This window comes from Artemia sp. Qi Xiang Cuo, chromosome 20 (assembly GCF_049724085.1).
Source record: "Artemia sp. Qi Xiang Cuo chromosome 20, ASM4972408v1, whole genome shotgun sequence".
Lineage (NCBI taxonomy): Eukaryota > Metazoa > Arthropoda > Branchiopoda > Anostraca > Artemiidae > Artemia > Artemia sp. Qi Xiang Cuo.
The window spans coordinates 2,414,446-2,438,075 of record NC_142813.1 but is presented as its reverse complement, the minus strand read 5'-3'; the positions used below and the strand labels follow the sequence as shown (position 1 = coordinate 2,438,075).

General features: G+C 35.0%; 1 protein-coding gene across 1 annotated transcript in view; it reads left to right on the top strand.

Annotated features, from left to right (window-relative positions):
* Positions 1 to 23,630, top strand: part of Duox (dual oxidase) — a 183,053-nt gene that overhangs the window by 25,493 nt on the left and 133,930 nt on the right. Inside the window, exons 5-6 of the mRNA XM_089105996.1 lie at positions 13,393 to 13,597; positions 22,871 to 23,037. Of these exons, the coding sequence (XP_088962122.1) occupies positions 13,393 to 13,597; positions 22,871 to 23,037 (372 nt within the window). The remainder of the gene's footprint in view (positions 1 to 13,392; positions 13,598 to 22,870; positions 23,038 to 23,630) is intronic.

The following is a 23,630-nucleotide window of genomic DNA, read 5'->3' as shown; positions in this document are numbered from 1 at the left end:
GCTGACCATTTTCGAAAATCGTACCAATGAGATGGGGCACGCTACGTATGGCAGAAGTCAGGGCCGTATCAAGGATTTTTTTTTGGGGTGGGGGTACTGTAGGATTTTGTCGGGGGGTCACAAACAAAAAACACATAAAAAATGTGTTTCTATTCATTTTTGTAACGTATTTGTGAGTCGGACAAACATTTTTTTTTGGGGGGGAGGGGTCAACCCCCGGACCCCTCTGGGTACGACCTTGGCGGAAGTATATTAAATTGGTACTTGTGCATTAAATTGTACACACGAAAGAAGTCAAGTTTGGTTAATGCTAACAAAAAAATAAATAGCATGAATATAGCCTATAATAGTTTAGAAACAAATTTGGGCTATAAATTTGCACATTAGGGGGAATGGGGGGTAAAGCATAGCATATATTAAGTACGTAACCTAAGATAACCTAGGTAACTCCCCCCCCCCTAAACCCCAAAAAACAACTGTTTAAATATTGTAAACGCAATGAAAACCACGCTTTGCATTCCATTTCTCTATTGCAAATACCCGTTAGCGGGTTTCGTGTCTGGTTTCCTTGATAAATTCTATAGCGGTGTGTACCAATTAGTGCACAAATACCGTTAAATTTTACGAGACACACACCAGGGGGTGGATAGTGGGTATCACTCCCCCCCCCCGAATAAGCAAAATTTAACAGCAGCCCTTGTGACTGCTGGGTTGAGAATTTAACTAAAGGTATTATTGTACTGCTTTTGGAGTATCATTAACCAAAATGAGGCATTTTTTTCTTTTTGAGATGTAAGTGTAATAATTATACTATCAAAAAAATGTGAATACAGGCCTAACATACTTTTATCAGGCTAAAAAATTGGATGTGGACCAGTCTATGACATTTTGAAGGCCAACAAAATCAATATTTTTACGATATTAAAAGATTTTCAGTACAATTTGCCTATTTTTGCGCCATTTCTAAACTGTGGCTCTCCTCTTAAAATTAACTCCTCTGTATACGTCTAGAATTAGCTCGGAGACACGGTCATCATTGCAACAAAAAAAGTTCAACTATTAAGACAGGCGCATAAGGTGAGTGGGGTCGATTTCCTTTGAGTTACTCCGACTTGGGTGTTTGAAAGAATTGAGGCAAATTAAAGTTATTAATTTTTAGTCAAAATTTCACCTTCTTCTATGAGATATTTTGAAAAGCTGTGGTGTTTTGGATATTTTGAGAATAGGTACTGCCGTATTATATGGTACACACTCGAGAATTTGCATCGCGAAGATCAGACCATAATCGGTTTTCACGGTCTTTATACCAGACAATCAGCTTCGGCTCGGTGGAAAACTACATTGCAGCTATATTTGAATTAAATTTGTAGTTGGTATTTTGGTTAGATTAGGTATTTAATATAATGCGGTCTGAGCGGCCTCCCTTCTATAATTCTAAGTTCTAGTTTTCATAATTTTGTTAATAAAGTTTTATATTTTCATCATATTTTGTTTTATTTCCTTAGCATTCACCAAACTTCACTTCTCGAGTGTGTACCATATAATAAGAAAGTGCCTGAGAATATTCCAGGTAACCCTAAATCAAACTCGGAAGATGTTGGGAGCCGATTTTGGTAATTGAGGCGTATCTTGTTTGTAAGAAAATACCGAGGCGTAAGAATTAGTGGAAATCGAATTTGCGGAAGCAATTTCAATAAAAAATGAATTTGGTCTTTAGAACGATGATAGCGCTAGCCATATTCAATTTCGACTACTAAAAGACGTGGGTATTATCTCAAATCGAGATGTCTGGCCCTTGACGAAATCAGTGCCACTTGTGGATAAATTTGTATGACTTCCCCGTTTCCTAACTATAATCAATTTCTGTAAATTCTATATAATCAAATTTACGGCCGAGAAAGCCTATATAATCAGACCTTACGGCCGAGAAAGCCTATTTCTTGTTTAAGAAAGCTTCCCTTTGAATTTCTTATGCCTAAAAGTTATATATTGAAATATGAATGTAATAGTAATAACGGTAAGCCAAACAAGGACATATAACACCGTGGGCTAATTGATATTACACATCACAAGATGGATAATGTATATATATAAATCTTCTTTGATACCCCAACATTAGTTACTATCCTTTCTTCACAACTCCACTAACGTTTTTACAAATCTGAATCGTTGTCCTCTTCATCCCATAAAAATTGTTCCTTAAATAAGAAAGCTGCTGGCACCCTGCCAGAACGTGGGCTACATCACCAGCTCCTAGATTGCACATATGTTTAGTTTAGCTAAGAAAGACCTTGGCAGGTTAAGTCGGAGAGTTGACTTTAGGCTGGTAGACGATAACTTAATGGAGAGTCGTTGATCTAGAAGTGTGTGGTTATTATATTCCCCCTCATTTTTTGTTTTTCTTTACTTAAGGGAAGTTAGCCACTTTATTCGTTCTCTTTGTCACTTTTGTTTTCTGTATATTGCTGTTAATGATTAGTATTGTTATTGCAACGATTTATGGGCTGTATTTGCATATGGCGAGTCAGTCTCGGTATCAGCTGAACACTCAGAAACAGCCGTGTCACAGACCTGGTCTATATTTAGTATTAAATATTGGTATGTTTTCCTTGTAGTAGGTATATATGTTTGTAGTGATTTTTAATCACCTTAACTAAGTGGGAAGAGAATTCTGCTTTCTATACCATCCCCTGAATTTTAAAGTAAAAAAAGATAAGAAAGCAGCAGTTTCTGAGTCAAATGAAAGTGCTAATCTCTAGATGGCGCTGTGATTTTCGTGGACACTGGCATTAGTTTGCAGTCTTATAAGTTTCCAATACTCTTCTCTTGCGAGGTTATTAGCAAGGACTGCTTGCTAAGTTGTTGTCAAGAGAAAAATCAGCAGGGCAATGCATATTTAACCACACTTCGATCTTCTTTTTGAGAATAGCATTGGAAAATATTTTTTAGCGATTATCTCAGAAGTGAAAACGTCAGATACGACCTATGGGCGTAACAGAAATAATATGGTTACGCTGGCTTGCAGCTTACCGCTAAAAGAGACAATCGACGCCCTTGTCTAGCTGGATTGGCTAGCAGGAATGTTCTGGTATAAAAAAAAAATAAAAATAATTCGTATGCACACCAATGGTCAGCGTAGGCTGCATAGCGCAGGTACCAATCTCCTGATTCTCTGGCATTGACATTGAGTGCTGTACGTAGTTGTGGACAACGATGTGTTGTCGGCCATTAAACAGCACATTTTATAGATATTATTTTGTTTTTAAACCACGAATTGCCGCAAAAATTTTCAGTGAAGGGGGGAGGGAGTTATAAAAATTCCTCTGGGGGGCTTCACTAAGGTCTGAGAAACACAATTTTCGGAAGAAATTAAATATTTTCCAAAATTTAGATTTTATACATTTTGTTTTTTTAATGCAAGGGTAAACGACCAATACCCCTTGTTCCTTGCGGGTAAGGGAGCACCCAGGGGGAGGGTCTCGGGGCCTGGGGTCCCCGAAATCTTAAATTGATCCGAATTTCTGGGCACTTCTTATTCAAATCATCAAATAAACTTGTTTTACCCAGCCCCCAACCCACCGTCCCAAAAAATGTATCTCTGTACGTGCCTACTTGTGGCTGTCCATTTTTGCCAATATATAAGCATACTATTTTTTCATATGACTAACTAGAGTTAAAATATCTTCAACTTTTAACTTTAACTAATACTTTAATTAGAAACTTGTTGCAATCCCCCCTTTATTTTCAGTAATAGCTCATAATTTATTCATCAATAGTCTTCGCTCATAGTCTTCATAATTTCTTAGCTAAACCAATAGTCTTCGCTCATAGTCTTCATATTTTTTATATCAACAGTCTATAGCTTTGCCTCTAATGCCATCCTATTACACATTTTCTTTCAATATGATTATATTAGACGCTCATATAAAGAATTTTTCATGCACCGTCCTAATACATGCATTCTTTCAATATGATGATTACCATCAGGTGAGAGGGGTACGGGGTCCTACCCTCCCCCCGAAATTTTTGTCTGAATCGTGACAACGTAACAAAATAATATAAACAAAAATGTATGCGTTTTCTACAGTTTTTGTAATTTATTTTTAATTACGTTTTAAAAGCTTTAATTCTTTTTTTTCACCAGTTATTCGATTCTTTTACTATTTATATGATATCAAAAGGAAGTAAATACATCATTTGAGAAAAGTTGCCACACAGCTTTTGCTTGTCATTTTTATCTTTCTGTTTTTCCTTTTTCAAAGAAAGCATTTCTCCTGTCCAGTTAATCAGCATAAAACTGTAAATTATATAGCAGTTAAAAATTAACTTACCATATACACTTTATTCAGTTAAAGTAACACTTGGTAGGGGTACTTTAGTAAAAAATTTATTTATATAGCAAATATGCTATATAACTGGTTATTGAAGCATGAGACAAAGGCATGTAATATGGCTATCGAAAACTAAATTCAGAATGCTTTTTGATGGGCAAACTCGAACTAAACCCCTGTTAGAATTCTATTAAAACTTGAATTACATTGCTGATGTGGAGTGATTTAGTAACACTTGATGCGTAACACTTTTACCTACTTCCCATCCCTACGTCTTTCTTCTGAATTTCATTAATCTCCTAAGCATCTCGAAGCATTTCATCACTTTTTTTACCGGTATTTTTATTTTGTCCAGGTACGTATACAATGAGTTTTTTGCAGAGAAAAGAAGAGGGGGAGGAAACGAATTAATCAAGGCCGTACCCAAGATTTTTTTTCGGAGGGGGTTTTACTCAAAAATTTTTTTCGGGGGGGGGGGGTTACACAAAAAAAACGCAAAATTTGTTTGTATCCATTTTTGTTACGTTTTTACGAGTCAAACAAAGATTTGGGGAGGGGTTCAAACCCCCCTAACCCCTCCTCTGGCTACGGCCTTGCTATCAATTAAAGTTCCTCGAAATATGTGCTAATAGCGTATTAGACGGATATGGTTGGGGGACGGATATTAGACGAATAGAACAGGGGCGGATCTAGAGCGAAATCTTGGGGGGGGGTCAATGTGACAAGGGCGCCAATGAGAGAAATCTTGGGGGGCCTAATGTGACAAAGGTGCCAATAATTGACCAAATTGACAAATTTATTCTATAAAAGAGCGAAAAAAGAAACAAAAACAGGAAAAGAGGACACCTGAAAAAATCTTTGGGGGGAGGCAGGCCTCCCGCCCCCTGAATCTGCCAGTGGGATAAAAGGTACTGGGAAAATTTTGAAACTGTCGTGGCAACCCTTATTTGCTAGCCCAAGGGCAAAAGCATGGGTACTTGTTAACAATCAGAACACACTCAAGAAGTTTGCTTGGTTTGATCTGAGTAAACCGGTTTTCCTCTCTCATTTAGTTATAATTAGCTCGTCCTTTCGTGAAATAAATTACGATATAGGTATATTTTAATTAAATATTTAATATATAGAGGGTTTTGGGTTAGGTATTTAATATAATGCGTTCTGAGCTGCCTGCTTTCCATAATTCTTCGTTGTAGTTTCCATAATTTTGTTTATAAATTTATTATATTTTCGTCATATTTTGGTATATTTCATTATGATTAACCTAACTTCACTTCTCGATTGTGTTCGGGATAACAGCTAAGTACCTCTTGGCATTTGCGATCTTATATACCAAAAAGTGCATTTTTATTCATATCCAAGCGATGGGGCGGGGGTCTTTAGACGGATATAGTTATAGACAGTACTGGGAAAGTTTTGAAAATTGTCATGGCAACCCTTATTTCTAGCCCAAGAGCAAGGTGAAGCCGTTTGTGCTTTTGGAATTTTTCTGGGAGCTCCAGTCTCTGTTGGTGTTTCCTAAGGATGAAAAGACGAATCAGGTGCACTTGTAGTGTTTTTGGAGGGGGGTCGGTCGAATCCTGTGACCGCAAATATGTTTTCACTTGGCCGATTTCGCCTGAAAAAATATGTAATGAAGGCAAGGCTTAGGATTGCATATAAATATTCATGTCTCACTTTAAGCGAGAATCACCATTGCACATAGTAACGGCAACTAAAAACTTGAAAGACATGTAGGCTATAGTTTATAAGCAGATTGACTACTTCATATATGAGATATTCATGTTTGACTGCATCCCGTTTGCAAAAAGTTATCAATTATAAAGATAAATTTTATTTGCCAAGAAAAATTGTTTTTAAATTCCAGCAACAATGAAAAATGAAATATGGTTGTTTAAATTGGTTAAGTGGATGCTTACGTCAAAAAATATATCCTAAATTATAAATAAAAATCAGGAACTTAAATTTTAACGAAAAGACCTCCATGGAGTTTTTGGTAGTAGTGGGCTCTAAGTTACAAAAAGAAACTTGGGTGAAAATAAGCAAAAAATAATTAAAAAGTATATGTCACCAAACAGCTTAGGAGGGTATGAATGAATCTAATATGGGCTAAAATGGGGCAATTTTTATTTTAGTTTTATGTCCTTATTTTGTAAAAATTGGGCTAAAGAAATGATTTTTTTTTTCCCTTTTATAAGGTATGAAACAGTCATTATGTTGATGAAAAGAAATATCAGGCAATGATTATTTATGAAACAAAAACATTCTTTTAAACAACCAATCGGTAAATGAAATTTTTTCGTCAGTCATACACATCAAATTGATTTAAGTGTTAAATACGTAAATGGAAAAACTTGGTGGGTTGAAGAAAACGAGTTAAAACCATCAAATTTCGGAATATTCATAGACTTCCAAGAAACAAAAGAGTTATTTTCTTTACTTTAGTCTATTTGGAAACGAGCTATAATATTTTTGGTACTTTTGCGTTATATGGTCGCTTTTAAACATACAGCCCAAATTTGTTTATAAAATATTATATATTTATCCTGTTTTATTTTATTTCATTAGCATTAACCAAACTTGACTTTTAAGAAGTGCCCATATAATGCACCATTACCGTATTTTTTTATATTTATTACTTTTTACTGTTTAGTCTTCTCTAAGACACAAATTTTATTCTATTTAAGGTTCGAACCTAAGTTGCCACGATCACAGCTAAGCTTTCTTACCGCTGCGCTATAATAGTGTTCGCGTTATATTTTTGCAGCTTTTGCTGTGCCCAATCTTTCGTTTATTTTGTTTTATTTATACACGGGGAAGTATAAAAGAGGGGGAATTTTGATGTTGTATTATTTTGCGGTCAATGGAAGTGCATACACTGATAAAACTTGGAAGTAGTTAAGTATTTGGAAGGGGTCAAAAAATGGTCCATAAATTCAACAAATTTATGTGACACACAAACAAAAATACAACGGTACATTATCTGATTCAAAAATACAATCTGATTCGTTTTCTTTTTGATCAGAGCCCAAATTTTTTACCCCCTCCCCCCCCAAAAAAAAAATGTGTTTAAAATAAATAAGGCATTCGTGTTTGTACCCTAGTAAAAATTAACCATGATATGGATATAAAATGTCGTACCGTGTAATTGTACCGTACCTAACGACGTCCACAGTGGCTGAAGCTCTCCACTTCAGTAAGGTTTCATAGCGTTGATTCAGTAATTATTGATGATTCAACAGTAATCCACAGTAAGGTAATAGACAGTAGCGAAAAGTCCTACACTCTCAATTGAACGTTTTTGACACAGATCTAAAACCACACAAGCTTCATGACCCCGCCTTCGCATACGCGCAATGGCAAATGTTTCCGATGGAAAACCAAGTAGCAACTGAAACTATGGCTCTGGCGTATATGCTCAGATCCTAATTTACGTGCTATGAAATGTCTGTCATGTTTGGAAAAAGATTTCGCTACTGGTATATACTTATATACTGTGGCAGTAATCTTAGTTTCTGATAAGGCATTTATTCTGTTATAAAATTTTAGATAAACCTGTTCTCGCTCAGCTTTCCACCCTCATGGCTTCCCTCCGACACAGGTCCCCCAGAAAAAAACTGCATGTGGTAATTTGTTTTCTTATGAATTTTCGTCATGATCAATGACTTCACTCATTTGTATTTGAATCTTCATTAATGTACCTAGGACAGTGAAAATGAAACCTGATTATTTGAATTGGTTAAGTGAAAAATTACACATCCATATATATCTAAAAAATCAGTTTTGGGGAATTCAGTTTTTAATAAAAAATATTTCTACAATATTTGAATTTTTACAGACGGAAGGCGTTAGCTAGACGAAAATGTAGTACTGCCATAAAAACTTCGTACTACTGAAATTACAAAAAAAAATAATCTTAGAAATCTGCAGTTTTCAGGTATGAATAAACCCAAGATGTGTCCAGTGGGAGGGGAAATGTATTATTCCCGTGTCCTTTTCATTTTGGTATAGCAACAAGGGATATTCACTTTTAAAACCATGTAGCCTATGCCATGCGGCACGTGCAACGTGACATGGCGTGTAACCTGCGCAATGGGACACGTTTCGTGAGGAATTACTTAAAAAAATTAGCCAAAAAATTGAATAAAATTTTTTATTCAAAAAATTTGGCTTATGACTTTCGCCATTTGGGCTAGTATAGTCCTGGAAAACCTGGCAACCCTAGCAGAAATAAATAAAATATTTAAATCATTGCTAAGCGTTTCAAATACGATTGAATATAATCGGGATTTTGTTTCCTATATTACTTTATGACTATACCCCTGGTCAGCATAAATGCCCTCAGAATAAAAGTCATTTGAGAAGTCATTTGAAATTATAGAAAATGGATGTTTTTTTTAATACTAAACACTTTGTTGATTATACCCACAAGTGCACACAGGTTCAACTTTTATTTGGGGGAGGGGAGATCCTTCCAACCAATGCAAGAGTGGAATCCACCCCCTGTATGTCTGAAGGGTTGTTTCTATGGTTAAGAACGATGAGTTTTACCCCTTCGTTGAAAGGTGAAGCAATTTTATAATCTACGAGTCATGTATTCTTAACTAAGCGTAATGCAATCAGATGTGAAATGAAATAAATACTAGACTGGCTTTTATTGAATTTTATTCATCTTTAAGTTTTTGGTTTTTTCTTTGGTTTTGTGGTTCTTTTCACATTGACTTTCCGCATTTGTTTTTTGTTGTTTTTTTTTTCTTCGGCACTTTCCTTGGTTACATTATTTCGTTTCGCGCTGAAGAAGAGAGGCGTTTGTCCTCTCGAAATATTCGCTTTGTTTTTCAGTATTTTCATTTGGCCTATAAAAACCCCATTTTTGCTCGTTTTTCCCCCCAAGGGCTCTGAATGACTTGACTTTTGTAGTGATATTTTCAGTTATCTATGTTGGCATCCTACATAGAGAGAGGGAGGGGGAATTAGGTTGCGCTTGTATTTTACTACCCTAGCAAATTATGTAATTTCAGGTGTTTGCATTGATTACTTGTTTTTGCCAAGGTTGAACATCATCTAGTTTCTTGTACAAGTGATTGCTTAATCTTTTTAAGCAAATTACTTACGTCACGAAGCTGTCTGCTACTTTGTTAATAGTCACAATGGTTAGACATCTTTGAGTGCTTGTCAAACTGGTCGCGGTCTGCAGCTATCAGATCTCGGAAATCAGAATGGAAACTTGAAACGCCATCTACTGGGTGATGTTTTCTGGAGATGAAAAAAAATAATAAATAAAAAAAAAAAATACTTTCCTATACTTAGACGTTAAAAAGAGCGCTTTAATTTAATTTATTTTTGTAAGCTACTCAAATTGTTACTTATTCATATATTCATGAAATGGGGTAAAGAGTGAAGCTTTGATAAATTGGGGTAGAAGAAGAAGATGGGTACTTGTGTGTTATATGGACACTTTTATATAATCTACAAGGAAACCAGTCACGAAAAAGCCGTCAAACAGGTTATTCTCAAGCGACCGCTATACATAAACAACTGCAAAGCCGTGGTTTCTCAATGAATTACAATATTGAAACGATTGTTTTTTGGGGTTTAAGGGGGAAAAGGTACCTAGGTTAGGTTACGTATATAATATATGCTATGTTTTATCCCCCCCCCCCCTAATGTGCAAATATACAGCCCAAATTTGTTTATAAACTTTAATATATTCATCCTATTTTATTTCATTAGCAATAACCAAACTTGACTTTTTAGGAGTGTCCATATAAAGCACCAGTATTGGAAGATGTGCAGCTGTGACTGCTTCGGATGCCTTGCTATGAGTTACTAGTGATAGAAGTAGTGTGTCAGAGAGGGAAGTAGATTCTTAGGACATACTGCCTTTCCGTTTATGATTAAAAAAAAAATAAAAATAGAATAACAGGTGTAACGTGAATATGCGCGATATGGTGAAAAGGTACTTATTAAGAATTCTGTAGTCACGCGAGAATTGTATTGCGGCATTACCCGGAAATTCATGAGACGCTGTACAAAGGGTTTGTTCAAAGGGTTTCTCACTCCGGGAACTATATTTAAACATTATTTTTTTGGGGCTTAGGGGGACTAAAAGGTACCTAGGTTAGGTTACGTATTTAATATAAGCTATGCTTTACCCCCCTAATTTGCAAATATATTAGCCAAACTTGTTTCTGAACTATTATATTTGTATCCTGTTTTGTTTTATTTCATTAGCATTAACGAAACTTCACCTATCGCGTGACTACTGGATAAGTGCCGGTGTAAGTTTGCCACCCATGACAGAACAAGTGTCAGTGTACTGAGATTTACGGTGAAGCAGCGTGGACAACCACTTGATCAGTGCCATCTAGCATTTCTGGGTAAAGATGTGACTAAAAATCGCTTCTATTCTTGATCAATTCTACTAAAAATCTTGATTCGCTAAATTGTAAACCCTCCCTCCCCCAAAATAAAAGAAATCTGCGTACGTGCCTCCTAAAGGGGGATTGAGGGGATATCTCGAAAGATTTGTATTTGCTGGCTGTAATTATTCCTCGTTTTTTTCGTTATCCTATGTTTTCTCTTATTACTGTAGATTTAACCCTAGATAATATTTATGGAATAAGTTGAATGAGTCCTGCCAATTCATCAACATCATTAATAACCCTACAATTGGTGATAAAGCGCATTACGACAATAGTGTCTTGAGAAAGACTGGTTTTTAAAATTGTAGATTGACCTTTTGTCAGGAACATACGCAGAATCTTCTTTTTTTACGTGGAGGGCATTACAAAATTTTTACCTGATAATTCAAATAAGAAGTGCCCTGAAACTCAGGAAAATTTGCGGTCTTAAGAGGGAGCGAGGCCCCTTCCCTACGCACATCCCTGCTAGTCATATGAAGTAAGATTTGTGTTGAATTTATATAATCGCTTACTAGTTCTTTGGGCGGCTAAGCCACAGAACAGAGGTGAATTTCTTCGAGACGATGCTCCATAAGATATAACCTCATACTTCGTCCAAACAAAGATTATGACAACGTCTGTGAGAACCTGGAATGAGCACCTAGCAAATTCAAACTGTACAGATAGGGTCGACAATCCCAGTGCAGCTAACGGGGGCCAACCATATAATTATTCATTAGGATATATATACATATATATATATATATATATATATATATATATATATATATATATATATATATATATATATATATATATATATATATATATATATATATATATATATATATATATATATATATATATATATATATATATATATATATATATATATATATATATGTATATATGTATATATATATATATATATATATATATATATATATATATATATATATATATATATATATATATATATATATATATATATATATATATATATATATATATATATATATATATATATATATATATATATATATATATATATATATATATATATATATATATATATATATATATATCAGGGCCGCATCCAGGATTTTTGTTCAGGGGGGGGCTTTACTAATTTTTGACTTTTTTTTGGGGGGGGGGGGAGTTTACTAATTTTTGACTCAGTTTTCGACTAATTTTACTGATTTTACCTAGGTTTTACTAATTTTCGACTTATTTTCGAGTCGGTCAAAAATTTCGGGGGGGGGTTCAAACCGGGTAACCCCCCCCCCAGATACCGGCCTTGTATATATATATATATATATATATATATATATATATATATATATATATATATATATATATATATATATATATATATATATATATATATATATATATATATATATATATATATATATATATATATATATATATATATATATATTGTTAACAATCATTATTCTGTACATAAACGGGATCTGTAACGTCCTGTCTATCATTTTGCTTAAGCTTCTATGACGAAATTTATTCAGCCTTTTACATAATCCTAATTCCTAAGTTATTCAGTTATCAAGCTGTTAATCTAATTGTCGTTCCTAGCAAATCAATATTCATCTATTACGAACAATTAGTGTTTAATTTATTCTTGAACTCGCAGACCTTATCTGTACTTCCATCTGCAAAACAAGTATTGATTTCATGTATTTGTCTCGCCTTTCCTTCGCTTCGTTTGGCACATAAAACTAAGCCCCCAACCAAGGGCTTCAAACTTCTTATGTTATTGACAAGAATAAGCTCCAATCGTTGGTCAATTCAGCAGCAGTGGCGGATCAGGGGGGGGGGGGCGGGGCCCCCTAGCGTAGTCTAAAGTAGTGTAATTTACTTAATTAACTCAAGCTTGCGTTAATTAAACTTGCTCCTAACGCAAGTTAACGGATCAACCTATTTTGCGCGCCCCCCTAAAATGTCTTTGTATCGGATCAACCTATTTTGCCCCCCCCCCCTTAAAAATCCTAGATGTGCCCCTGTTCAGCAGGCTATTGCTCCCTCCCTCTACATGCGTCCCTGGACTTTGACATGTCGTAAGCAGGGGCGCCATTTTACGAAAAATTGGGGGAGACTTTTGGGTTAAAAAAAAATGAAGATACAAGAAAGAATTTTTTTAAATATATGGGGACTTTTTTTTAAATGAAAATCCCAAAAAATACAGTTTCCAAAATTTGCCCCCCCCCCTCTCTAATTGGTGATCCTGGTCATAAGTAGCATAACGAAAACTTTGACAAGTCGATAATGCAATTTTCTTTGGTTTTTTTTGTGGTCTTGTTTTTGCTCTAATTTTTCTTGGATAGGGTCTTTCAAAACCATTCTAGTGGGTAAAATTTTGTCCTCGATTTAAATTTCTGAGTCAATGGTTCTCAAACTTATTTAGATACTGTACCCCCTTTTACCCAAGTTTCTGTAATTATGTAATTACATCACCTCCTGGTCTAAATGGGAAGTAGCATCTCCTGCTATAAAATCCTTTTGACTTTTTTAAGCTTACACCCTTTTCACCTTACTAGTTAAGACTAATGAAAAGGTAGTGGTTAGTCTACGATACGATTTGAACAACGTAATCTTTGCATCGGCTATAAATTTTTATCTAATTCCAATTTATTTTAAAGACGAACCGAATAACCAGTTGGATCGATGGTAGCTTCGTCTACAGTACCAGTGAAGCATGGGTGAATACGATGCGATCGTTCAAAAACGGTAAATTCAAAATGGACAGAGACGGATTTATGCCGCTTAAAAACACCAGAAGGGTCCCCCTTCACAACATGCCCGCTCCACATGTGATGAAAACCTACAATCCAGAGAAAATGTTCCGTAAGTAAACAAACTCTTCCTTTGATCACTTGACTAAGCTGAGTGACATAACCCTTTTGTGGAATATTCTAGTCAGCAGGTTGAAATCACGTCAGCATTATTCATAGTAGGAGGTAAAGAGCAGGATTAAGAGTTTTTTTGGGGGGGAAATTTGTGATAGTCTACAAGTATCTGCTGATCCTTAGCCGTTTTCTATGTCATCGCACAAGCATTAGAAATATCAACAATGCACCATGAAACTCCACGTGATGACTTACCTGCTCCGCATGTGACGAAACGCACAATCCAGTTGAACATAATCCGTAGCTCTTTTCCATTTATGTCTTGACGTCTCGACTGAGCCTGTCTCTTCTCTTATTACATTTTCTTGTATATATATATATATATATATATATATATATATATATATATATATATATATATATATATATATATATATATATATATATATATATATATATATATATATATATATATATATATATATATATATATATATATATATATATATATATATATATATATATAAAAAAAAAAAAAAAAAAAAATATATATATATATATATATATATATATATATATATATATATATATATATATATATATGGACAGTATGTCCATTACTCCTGGTTCCCATTTCCGTATGCCTCTTCCCGCTGTAAAGTACCAAAAACACTCAAAATGCCATTCAAAAATACCAGAGTCCTACATAGCGCTGCCAACACTTTGAGATAAGTTATACTGGTTTTGCGACCAAACTGTACCGCAAAAGATTCTTTGTGGTACAATTTAACATCCTGTCCTATGTCAGGATGACATAGGACTGAGCCTGTTTCAAAGACAAATATACTAGAATAAACTGATAAGCGGCCATTTTTTTCTCTAATATCTTCATCCTCGTTATGAAACTATACGCTGCTTTCTCGTGCAAAGATTCTTGAATTCGTGGAGCTTTCTTTTTGTGTCCCGTTTAAATTCGATGAAAATCCCTTTTCTTTTGCTTAGGCTGTGTCCACAAGAGGCTGCCGGATAACTTTCATAAATTTCGAAAAGTGAATCTTGACAAGGCGAATACAACCAAAATGTACCAAGTGTTCCAGCAATTTGTTTGTTGTGCCATAAAAAGTCCGAAGGTACCGCATTGTTCTAGGCCCTTTAGATTGAACCAAAGCCGGTACAGTTGGACCACATTGGCAACGCTGGGCCCGCTTTATAACATGCCTTCTCCGTACGTTGTTGCAAACCTACAATTTTTTAGAAAATGTTCTGTAACTAAACGCTCTTCCTTTCAAATCTCTACTGAGCTGAGTTATTTATATTCATGGTTGCCGCCCGGTGAAAAAATCACTAGATTTTAGTGATTTTCTTCAATAATCTAATGATTCATGTGCTGATTTAGTGGTTTTTTGTTTAGGCAATATAAAAAAATCACTAGAAATAGTGATAAATCACTATGGCTGGTAACCCTGTATATACTGTTCTAAAATCTCAGGCTAATTTCCATCCTAAAGCACCAGGAACACGGAAATGAAACACCAGAAACACCAGAAGGGTCTAACTTCAGATACTATCACCCTAGATAAAGTCTCGCCTTATAATTCATTCATATGAAACGAATTTGGAGTCGTCATATTCGAATAATTGATTTCTTAGTGTACTTGTCTTTCCTGTATGAATAATTTCGAAATCCTTCCTATATTACAGGGAAATCCTAGAGAGCAAGGCATATTTTTGTTGTAAATAAACAAATTGGTAAACGGACAAACTTTTCGAAGGTTTTCAGCAGTTTCTTTAACAGCATGGGGAGGGGCTCATTTTCTAGTAACAATTTGGTGTTAGGTCGCGGAAACAGAATTGTTAGCTAACAAAATGTGGTTTTAAAAATTCGCGGAAACAGAATTGTTAACTAAGAAAATACTAAAAATTCACGGAAGCGTATTAATTGTACGGTAAATGTAATCGAGGGAGCTTCAAAGGCAAACAAAAATTTGAAACAACATTTTCAAGATTCAAAGCAAGTATGGAATGTAAGATAAAGTTTACCGCCAAAGCTGTCCGCCGTTAAATGTTGAACGGGTAGAAATCACAAATTATATTTTTCAAAATCTTTAATTTCGCGCTCAGAATCCATTAGCAATTTGGACCTGCAGCCTCTGGAATTGTTATAGAATTTCAGTAATAATTGTTATGTTCAATTTTTCTGTTAACTTGCAGAAACGTAAATGCTAGTAAAATTTTATCTACAATGTTTTTAGACAGAGAAACAGAGCATCAATTTGCAAATTGTTTTGTGACTCAATAATTTTCATTCTTCGTAATGGCTTAAATTTTTACATGGGAGGACCAATCAGGTGAAATTTAACTTTTCTTTCTTTATATTGGTTTAAAATTTCCCTCTAGAGGTCTTTTTAACACCTGAGGTTTTAAAAAGGTGGGGCCATCTTGATAAGTAAAGAATAATATCATAGGCTTTCAAGAACATCACAGATGTAAACGAGTTAAATCACAGGAAACTTTTTACCATGAAATAATAGGAGACTAAGCGTCTTTTTCTCTTTGGATTTATTATGTTGGTGGAAGAAGAGCTTATAAGGTATTCATAAACAGGAACAAAAGTGTAACATTTTATCTAAATGTTACAACGGGAATTGTGATTAGTGATGTACTGTATTCACTATAATCAGAATGTGATGGAGATTGAAAAAATAAACTGACGAGTTATATGGCAACAAAGAATAGTTTTCCCCTTGGGGAATAAAAGAGGATAAGAAGTGATACTACTACTTGTACCACTGACAACTCTTCGCAGTCAAGGCAGCTTAAGGCTAACACAGCCACGTAGACTCTGCTTCACTGAGTCAGGTCCGAACTTCACTCGTTACTCCCTCCTATAAAACTCTTAATTCCTCTAAATCTCTATTTGTGGCCTTTTTTGCATCCCAATTGAGGACGTTTTGTTTTTCGTTTGGTCCCAGTCTGATTAACAAAATGTACGATTTTTGGCAGCCTCATCCATAAACTCGACCTAACCCTCTTAACCCCTCTTTTGTTCTAGCCCTCCGCAGCGTGTCTGAACCGCGTTATTCGTTCAGCTATTGTTTGATTTTCTATCATCAGGGTTGCAACGCCTAGTGGTCTATCGCTAATTCTAGGGATTTTTTATATTGGCTAAACATAAAAAAATTATTAAATCAGCAAATAAATCACTAGACTATTGAAGAAAGTCACCAAATCAACAAACAAGTCATTAAAATTTAGTGAATTTTTCCTCACCGGGTGGCAACCCTGTGTATTATTCGAGCATCTAGTATATTTATATTAATTTTTTGAAACTCCCGCATTTCTACCGCGACTTTCAATATTCTGACCTTATTTCCAAGAATTATGTTCCCATTCTTCCAAACCTTTTTTTTACTGAAAAAGAATACAGTAAAGAAATCGGTAAAGTGCAAATTATGTTCTGGCCTTGAGAAGGCATAGGAGTTGTGAGCCCTAATCATGTTAATTTCTGCTCGTTTGACTCGGTTATTTCTTATAGTTTCTGTTCGGTTTGGTTTTCATTTATTTCTTGATGCTGATTTGTGTTACTTTTACGCTTGGTAGATTATTTGATTTTGTTTTTGCACATTTTTGGTTTAATGGAGTTCTTTACTTTTCCTTGAAAAACTTATTTTGTTGAATTTTTTTTTAATTAATTAGAGTTATACATCATTGCGCAGTTGAGCACTTGATATTAGGGGATGGGTCAGTGATCTTTTGTATGTTAGGGAGGTGGGGGGTTGCCTAATTCCTCAAACAATGCTCGGTCCGATTTTTCAAACTGTCAGTGATTCTTCAGATAAATGTGGAGGGGTGATTTAACCTCTGACCTTTCTTAATGGCAAGAATATTTTCACTGAGCGTACAATATTGGAGCTGAGGTAGGCGCAGTTCCCGTCTTATCGCGGAGACGATATTTTTTAACGGAAAACATTAGTTTTCAAATACCGAATTATTGTAATAAAAAAGTTAGACTTCAATGTGGAGAGTGGCGTTTCATCAGGGGATAGATCTGAAGGTCTGAAGCTCAGTTTATTTTACTATTAGTTACGCACAAAGGGTACATGCCAATTTATTTAATCATAGTTTGGTGTCTACTGTTTATCTAAAGAAGATTTTGTCGATTTTTTTAAGGTGGCCGTGTTGATAAATGGCGGCCATAGCCATTTTTCTATGACTGTCAACAATGTAAATTAGTTATTTGATTTTTTCGAGGGGCTACATACTTTAAAAAACTCTATAACCAGGGGGTGCGCTATGCATAGTTGTGAAGTTATACATAAGCTATGCGTGGTGCGAAGAGTTGCGGAGTGGCGGAACTGTGCCACGCTTGGTGGAAAAAAATTGTGCTCTGATATGTACATGAGGTGGTTAAGACAGTGTATGTAAAATTTATTTATTTTAAATAAAAAAGGGGAGCATACCAGATTTATTAAAACATGTCGGTGGTGCCTTATCAAAAGACCCCAAACTCTTGTCCCAAGTCCTGAAGCAATGCACCAGCCTTAGTTTTATCTCATTGATTGACTCTAAATTGATTTGAATTGAGAAAAACTCCTTATGTGATGCAATAAAGGGTAGGATTTATGAAGCGTAATGAAGGGTTTCTAGTTTGATTAAGGTTAGTTTTACTCGAAAAACCATGTAAATAAAAAGAGACAGTTCGTAGGCTAAAACCCAGCTTTAAATTTTTACCTCTTGTAATTTATCATCAGGAGGAGTATTTCGTATAATTCACGAAAATTTGGAAGGAGGCTTTTTGGAGGCTTTTCTTAAAACCTAGGGAGGTTATTTATTTTTTTAGCCTTATTGTTATAATTGGCACCATTATTTGTGACTGGGGGCCGTTTCAGGGAATAACTTGTACCTTCATTGAATAAACTATGAAGCTTAAAATTAAGCTAAAACCGGTTATGGGTATCAAAAATTCGATTTTGGGTCAATTTCTGTATTGTCATTATTAATTGTCATTGATTGATTAAAAGCTCATTTTTGTTGAGAACTAATCAAATCTCTTCGGAATCATTCCCTGAATAATCTCTGATTAATTCTGAGCTGAAAGTGCTATAGCCTGTTTGTATGTGTAAAGATAGGACCGGAGGCATGTTAGGGTGGTAAAAGCCCTCCATTGGTTTTGACCTTAAAAAAAAGCGCTAAAACTTTTAGTTTCCAGTTAAATGAGCCTTTCCCTAAGTTTTTACGGCCACCCTTACCATACGATGAGAGCGTGAAATATAATACGAAGTGTAGATACATTGCTCTTTACTAAGTATGTGCTAATGCATAGACTATGGAAGAATCTTCATGAAAAAGTTTTTTTTCATTGGGTCTGGTAGAATCAAATTATTTGCTTCAAAATATGCATATTTCCTCAAAATAGGCTAAACTGTGCAATTCTTGTGGGATTGCTAGCATAGATAAATAAAAAGCCCATAAAACCATACTTGCAAATACTGGGGGAGGGGTCATTCAATTGGAACAATGAAAAAGAGACGGTTTGAAGTAGTTTTATATTTTTCAGAGGCGTATTTTCTAGAAATAATTTACCAAATAAAATCAATGAAAAAGAATGTGGTGTTATTAATTATGATTTAAGTGGTTCACCTGGAACTCACTGGACTTGTTATTTCAATGACCCTAAGCATCTATTTTTAGAATTCTTTGACTCGTTTGGTATTCCGCCAAGAAATGAAATAGTAACATATTTAAATACTTCACAAAAACAAATTGCTTATTATTCTATTCAAATACAGAATTTAAGTGATGTCAATTGTGGACGTTTATGTAGAGAGTATATTAAAAAAAGGGAGTGGATCCGCAAAATTTTATTTCTTAATATAAATGAATGTTTTCAGTTCGGAGAAATTAAGAACAGCAAAAGAATGGTTAAAATATTTATGTTATTTGCTTATTATTTCATTATTAATTTATGAATTAGTTTTATTGATGAAAACCCAAAACATAGATGATGGAAATAGTATAAATAATTTGTCTATAATAGAAGAAAAAAAATAAAAAAAATTGCTTATCATTCTACTCCAATACAAAATTTAAGTGATGTCATTTGTGGACATTTATGTGCAGAGTATATTAAAATAAGAGTTGATCCACAAAATTTTATTTAGATTTTATTTCTTAATATAAATGGAAGAAGAATTAGAGAAACGATTAATTGTTTATCGCAGAAGTTGTAAATATTATGGAAATGTTAGTAATGCTTTCTTATTATTTAAATTTATATTTAGTGCTTTAGGCTTATCTGCTTTTGCTATGTTACCCCTTGCTTCTTTAAATCTGGGCACAGTTCTGATTGAAATACTTGAAAAATATCTAAGAATAGTAGAACGAAAGACTGAGTATAAAACTACACATTCATTTTATTTAGAATTGCTTGCTATGTACAAATATGGTGAATTGGCTAATAAAGAAATAATTAAACGAGAAAATTAATTACAGGAAACATTTCAGTTTTTTCCTCGTGAAAAGTATGTGAAACAGGTAAAATTAAATGGGTATAAATACTGTAAAGCTAATTCAGTTGAGTCAAAATAAAGCCTATTTTTTCCTATATTACTTTCCACAATATATTCTCCAAAACTTTAAAATTCTTTTTCATGGAATGCTAAGGCTACGCGCTGACAATTGCGTTAGATACATACAGGTGTTTTTGTCGCGTGTTTGGCATTATTCCCAGAAATCTTTCACCAAGTGAAAGATTCTTGGGAATAATGCCAAGGTTATTTATCATAAATTACATGTTAATCTATAAATTAAATGTTAATCTATAAATTAAATGTTAATCTATAAATTATTTTCGATTCAGAAAATTTGTGTAATAAAATAATTTGTAGATTAATCGAGAAACTTTTAAGAAGAAATGAAAGGGGAAAATAGATACAATGAAATAATTAGGGAGGATAATAGACTTATCGGAGTATGGTGCTGGATCCACGAAATTGAAAATGAGGCATATAAATATGGCAATAGAATTTTTATCAGTGATAATTTTGAGTAGAAAGGTGTTGATAAATTAGCACATAAACGGTTTGATTCTAAAGCAGCTGATTTTGAAAAGAAATTTGAAGTGCCTTTGGGGAATAATAATAATAAATGAATAATAAAACATTGGAGTCGTATGGCATTTACTTACAACGGCCGGCCCGTCAGGCCCTGGGGGGTTGTTTCAACGCCGGAGTTTTTGTTATTTGATCTTTGAACTATTATTAACAAAAGAGCTATCTCAAAATATTTATCGGATGCACTTGAAAAAAAGGCATGGGGGGGGGGGTAGTTACCCTCCGATCTCGTTTGACTCTTAAAAAGTAAACTAGAACTTTCAATTTACAATCAAATGAGCACTCTCTGAAGTTTATACAAGCATTCCTTCCATAAGAACCATATTTGCCCCCAGGGCATAACTTACAACGCCTGCCCCCGAGCCCTGGGGGGTTGTGTCGACACCGGATTTTTGTTATGATCTTTGAACTATTTTTAACAAAATGGCTATCTCAAAATTTTTATCAGATGTATTTGGGAAAAAATTGCTTGGGAGCGGGGGTTGTTGCCCTCAGATCATTTTTGACTCTTAAAAAGGGCACCAAAGCTCTCGATTTCCAAACGAATGCGCCCCCTCCAAAGCTTATGCGACCACCCCTTCCACGTGAAGTGCCCCTGGGAAAAATAATAATAAAACATTTGAGCCGTATGGCCTTTACTATAGGCAACGCTATAGCGTTGCCTCTGATTTTTACTGTGTTCATGGCCTTATATTTGGCTTTAAAATACACTTATTTATCTATCTATCTAATATGCAGAATAATTGTACCAAACGAGTTTTGCAGTCAGACCCGCTATACTTTACCCCCCCCCCCCCCTAATGTGCAAATCTATAGACCAAATTTATTTCTAAATTAACGAAGAAACTAACGAAAAAACCGGTGTGTTCTCGAATTTTACACAGCGTAAATTTTAGTGAGTGGTGCATAATACAAAAGTACCAAAATTCCTTCCCCCTACGGAAATTAAAATAATAAAACTCAAATAGAATTCTCATATTTGGAAAGCCTTATTTTCCACCGGGGTATTTTTCACGGGGCGTTGTATTTTCAGTGGGAGGTGTTTTCCGCAGGTAAACGCCTAGAAGCGTTTGCACCTACGATCACTGATGTTTCACAATTCTAGCGGCGAGCTTTTCCGATGTAAAATTTCTTGAAAACCAGGATGGACTATTTCCTATTCCTAAAATGGCATTTTTGAATGGCTTGGATATGTAAAACTGTGGTTTCCAAAATACAAATTCCTGGCAAAAACTACCCAATTGCGGTCATAGTGACGAGTTATACGGAAGATGGCAGGACGTATTAAGTGTAACATAAATCGAAAATAACGCATCTAGGAGTTTCCCACGCTTCACATATCGATGCAGTGGGGCCAGTGGGGGATCAACTCAAAGCCGTATGTTTATGTTTTTGGGTTTTCTGAGCCTTTTTTTGTAAATTAAGAAACAAATAAGGGGCAAATAATAGCGTCAAATTATGCTTTCCAAGATATGATTCCTCTATTTCTGGCAGTTCCTGCGTGATAAATTACTCGCCTTTGAGGTTGTAATAACAAATAAAATGGTTTGACTAATTAGTCGAAAAAATTCAATTTTTTCCATTAGAGCCAATAGAATGTTATTATAATTAGGTATTATTCATACACATATGTCAAGATTGGGTACTTTGAAAATAGAAATTACACACAAGCTCAGTTGGTAGACCTTGTGATCGGTAGAACTCAGGTGTTTGTGAGGATTATTCCTTTTTTGTAAGGAATGACCATATTCGTCGCAACAGCAGAGACAACGAGTATGCGACAGATCTGTCGAGATATGCGAGTATGCGAAGTCAGGAAACCTGGGGCATAGGGATGAGCAGTATTCCCTGTAAAACGTTTCTTAAAGGAAATCCTCAAAAGTAAATGTAAACCCAAGTTTTGAGAGAAGACGTTAAATTTTCCCCCCTCCCGTAGCTAGCGGTTTGCACCAGAGACCCTCTCTCAAGGAAAAATTCCAAGCTACGCTTATGCTGGAAGCCTTCTTTGGGGACATGCCTGCTTAGTTTACGTAACTATTCAATAAAAATTTAATATTAAGAAAATTTCAAGAACATTTGGGTGACGACCCCACAGGTACCCCCATCCCCAAAGGGGAAGCCTGTGTAAGGATATGCCTAATTGAGTGTCTTTTTTTTAGTGCTAGGAGATCCAAGGACCAATCAAAATCCTCCCATATTAGCCTTCGCTATAATGTTCCACCGCTTTCATAATGTGATTGCCGAGTGGGTTCAAGCACAACACCCAGATTGGTCTGATGAAGAGATTTTCCAGCAAAGTAGACGAAACGTGATTGCTGTGTTGCAGGTCAGTTGTTAGGTCAACAACCTAGTTGTTCGCTAACTTTCATTGTCTGTACCGTCTATTGTAAAGTTTTTTTTTGTTTTCAAAGGTAAAAAAGAACTTTTTTTAGGTTTAGTTTTTTGAAACAGTTCACCCCCCCCCCCCCAGCTACAGTTAAATTAAAAAGGTCATATTTAAGACCGTAACATTTAGTTCATACAATTCTGGAGTCCCTTAGATAGAGCATATTCGATTGAAGTTGGCATAGTATAAAGAATCCCAATAGCCTACTTTGTTTATTCAAAACAGGGGCGTCGTGGGGGTGGTAAGGGGGGCAGTTGCCCTCTCAATAATTTGGAAAAAATATTATACATCCCATGTCCATTGACTATCCGGATATGAACCCCTCTTGCTCCCCCCTCCCCTCTCCCAATAAAGATGCTAAGATTGGTCCCTGATTCAAAGCGAAACACTTTTTTCAAAAGAACGTATATAGCAAGGTGGAAACTTGGAACAAACAGAAAGAGCTATCTATTTCCGGTTTTCCACTTTTACGCCATAATTTAGGTGGCGCTACACTCAAAATGAATAAAAAGAATGAATTGACTATTAATTTT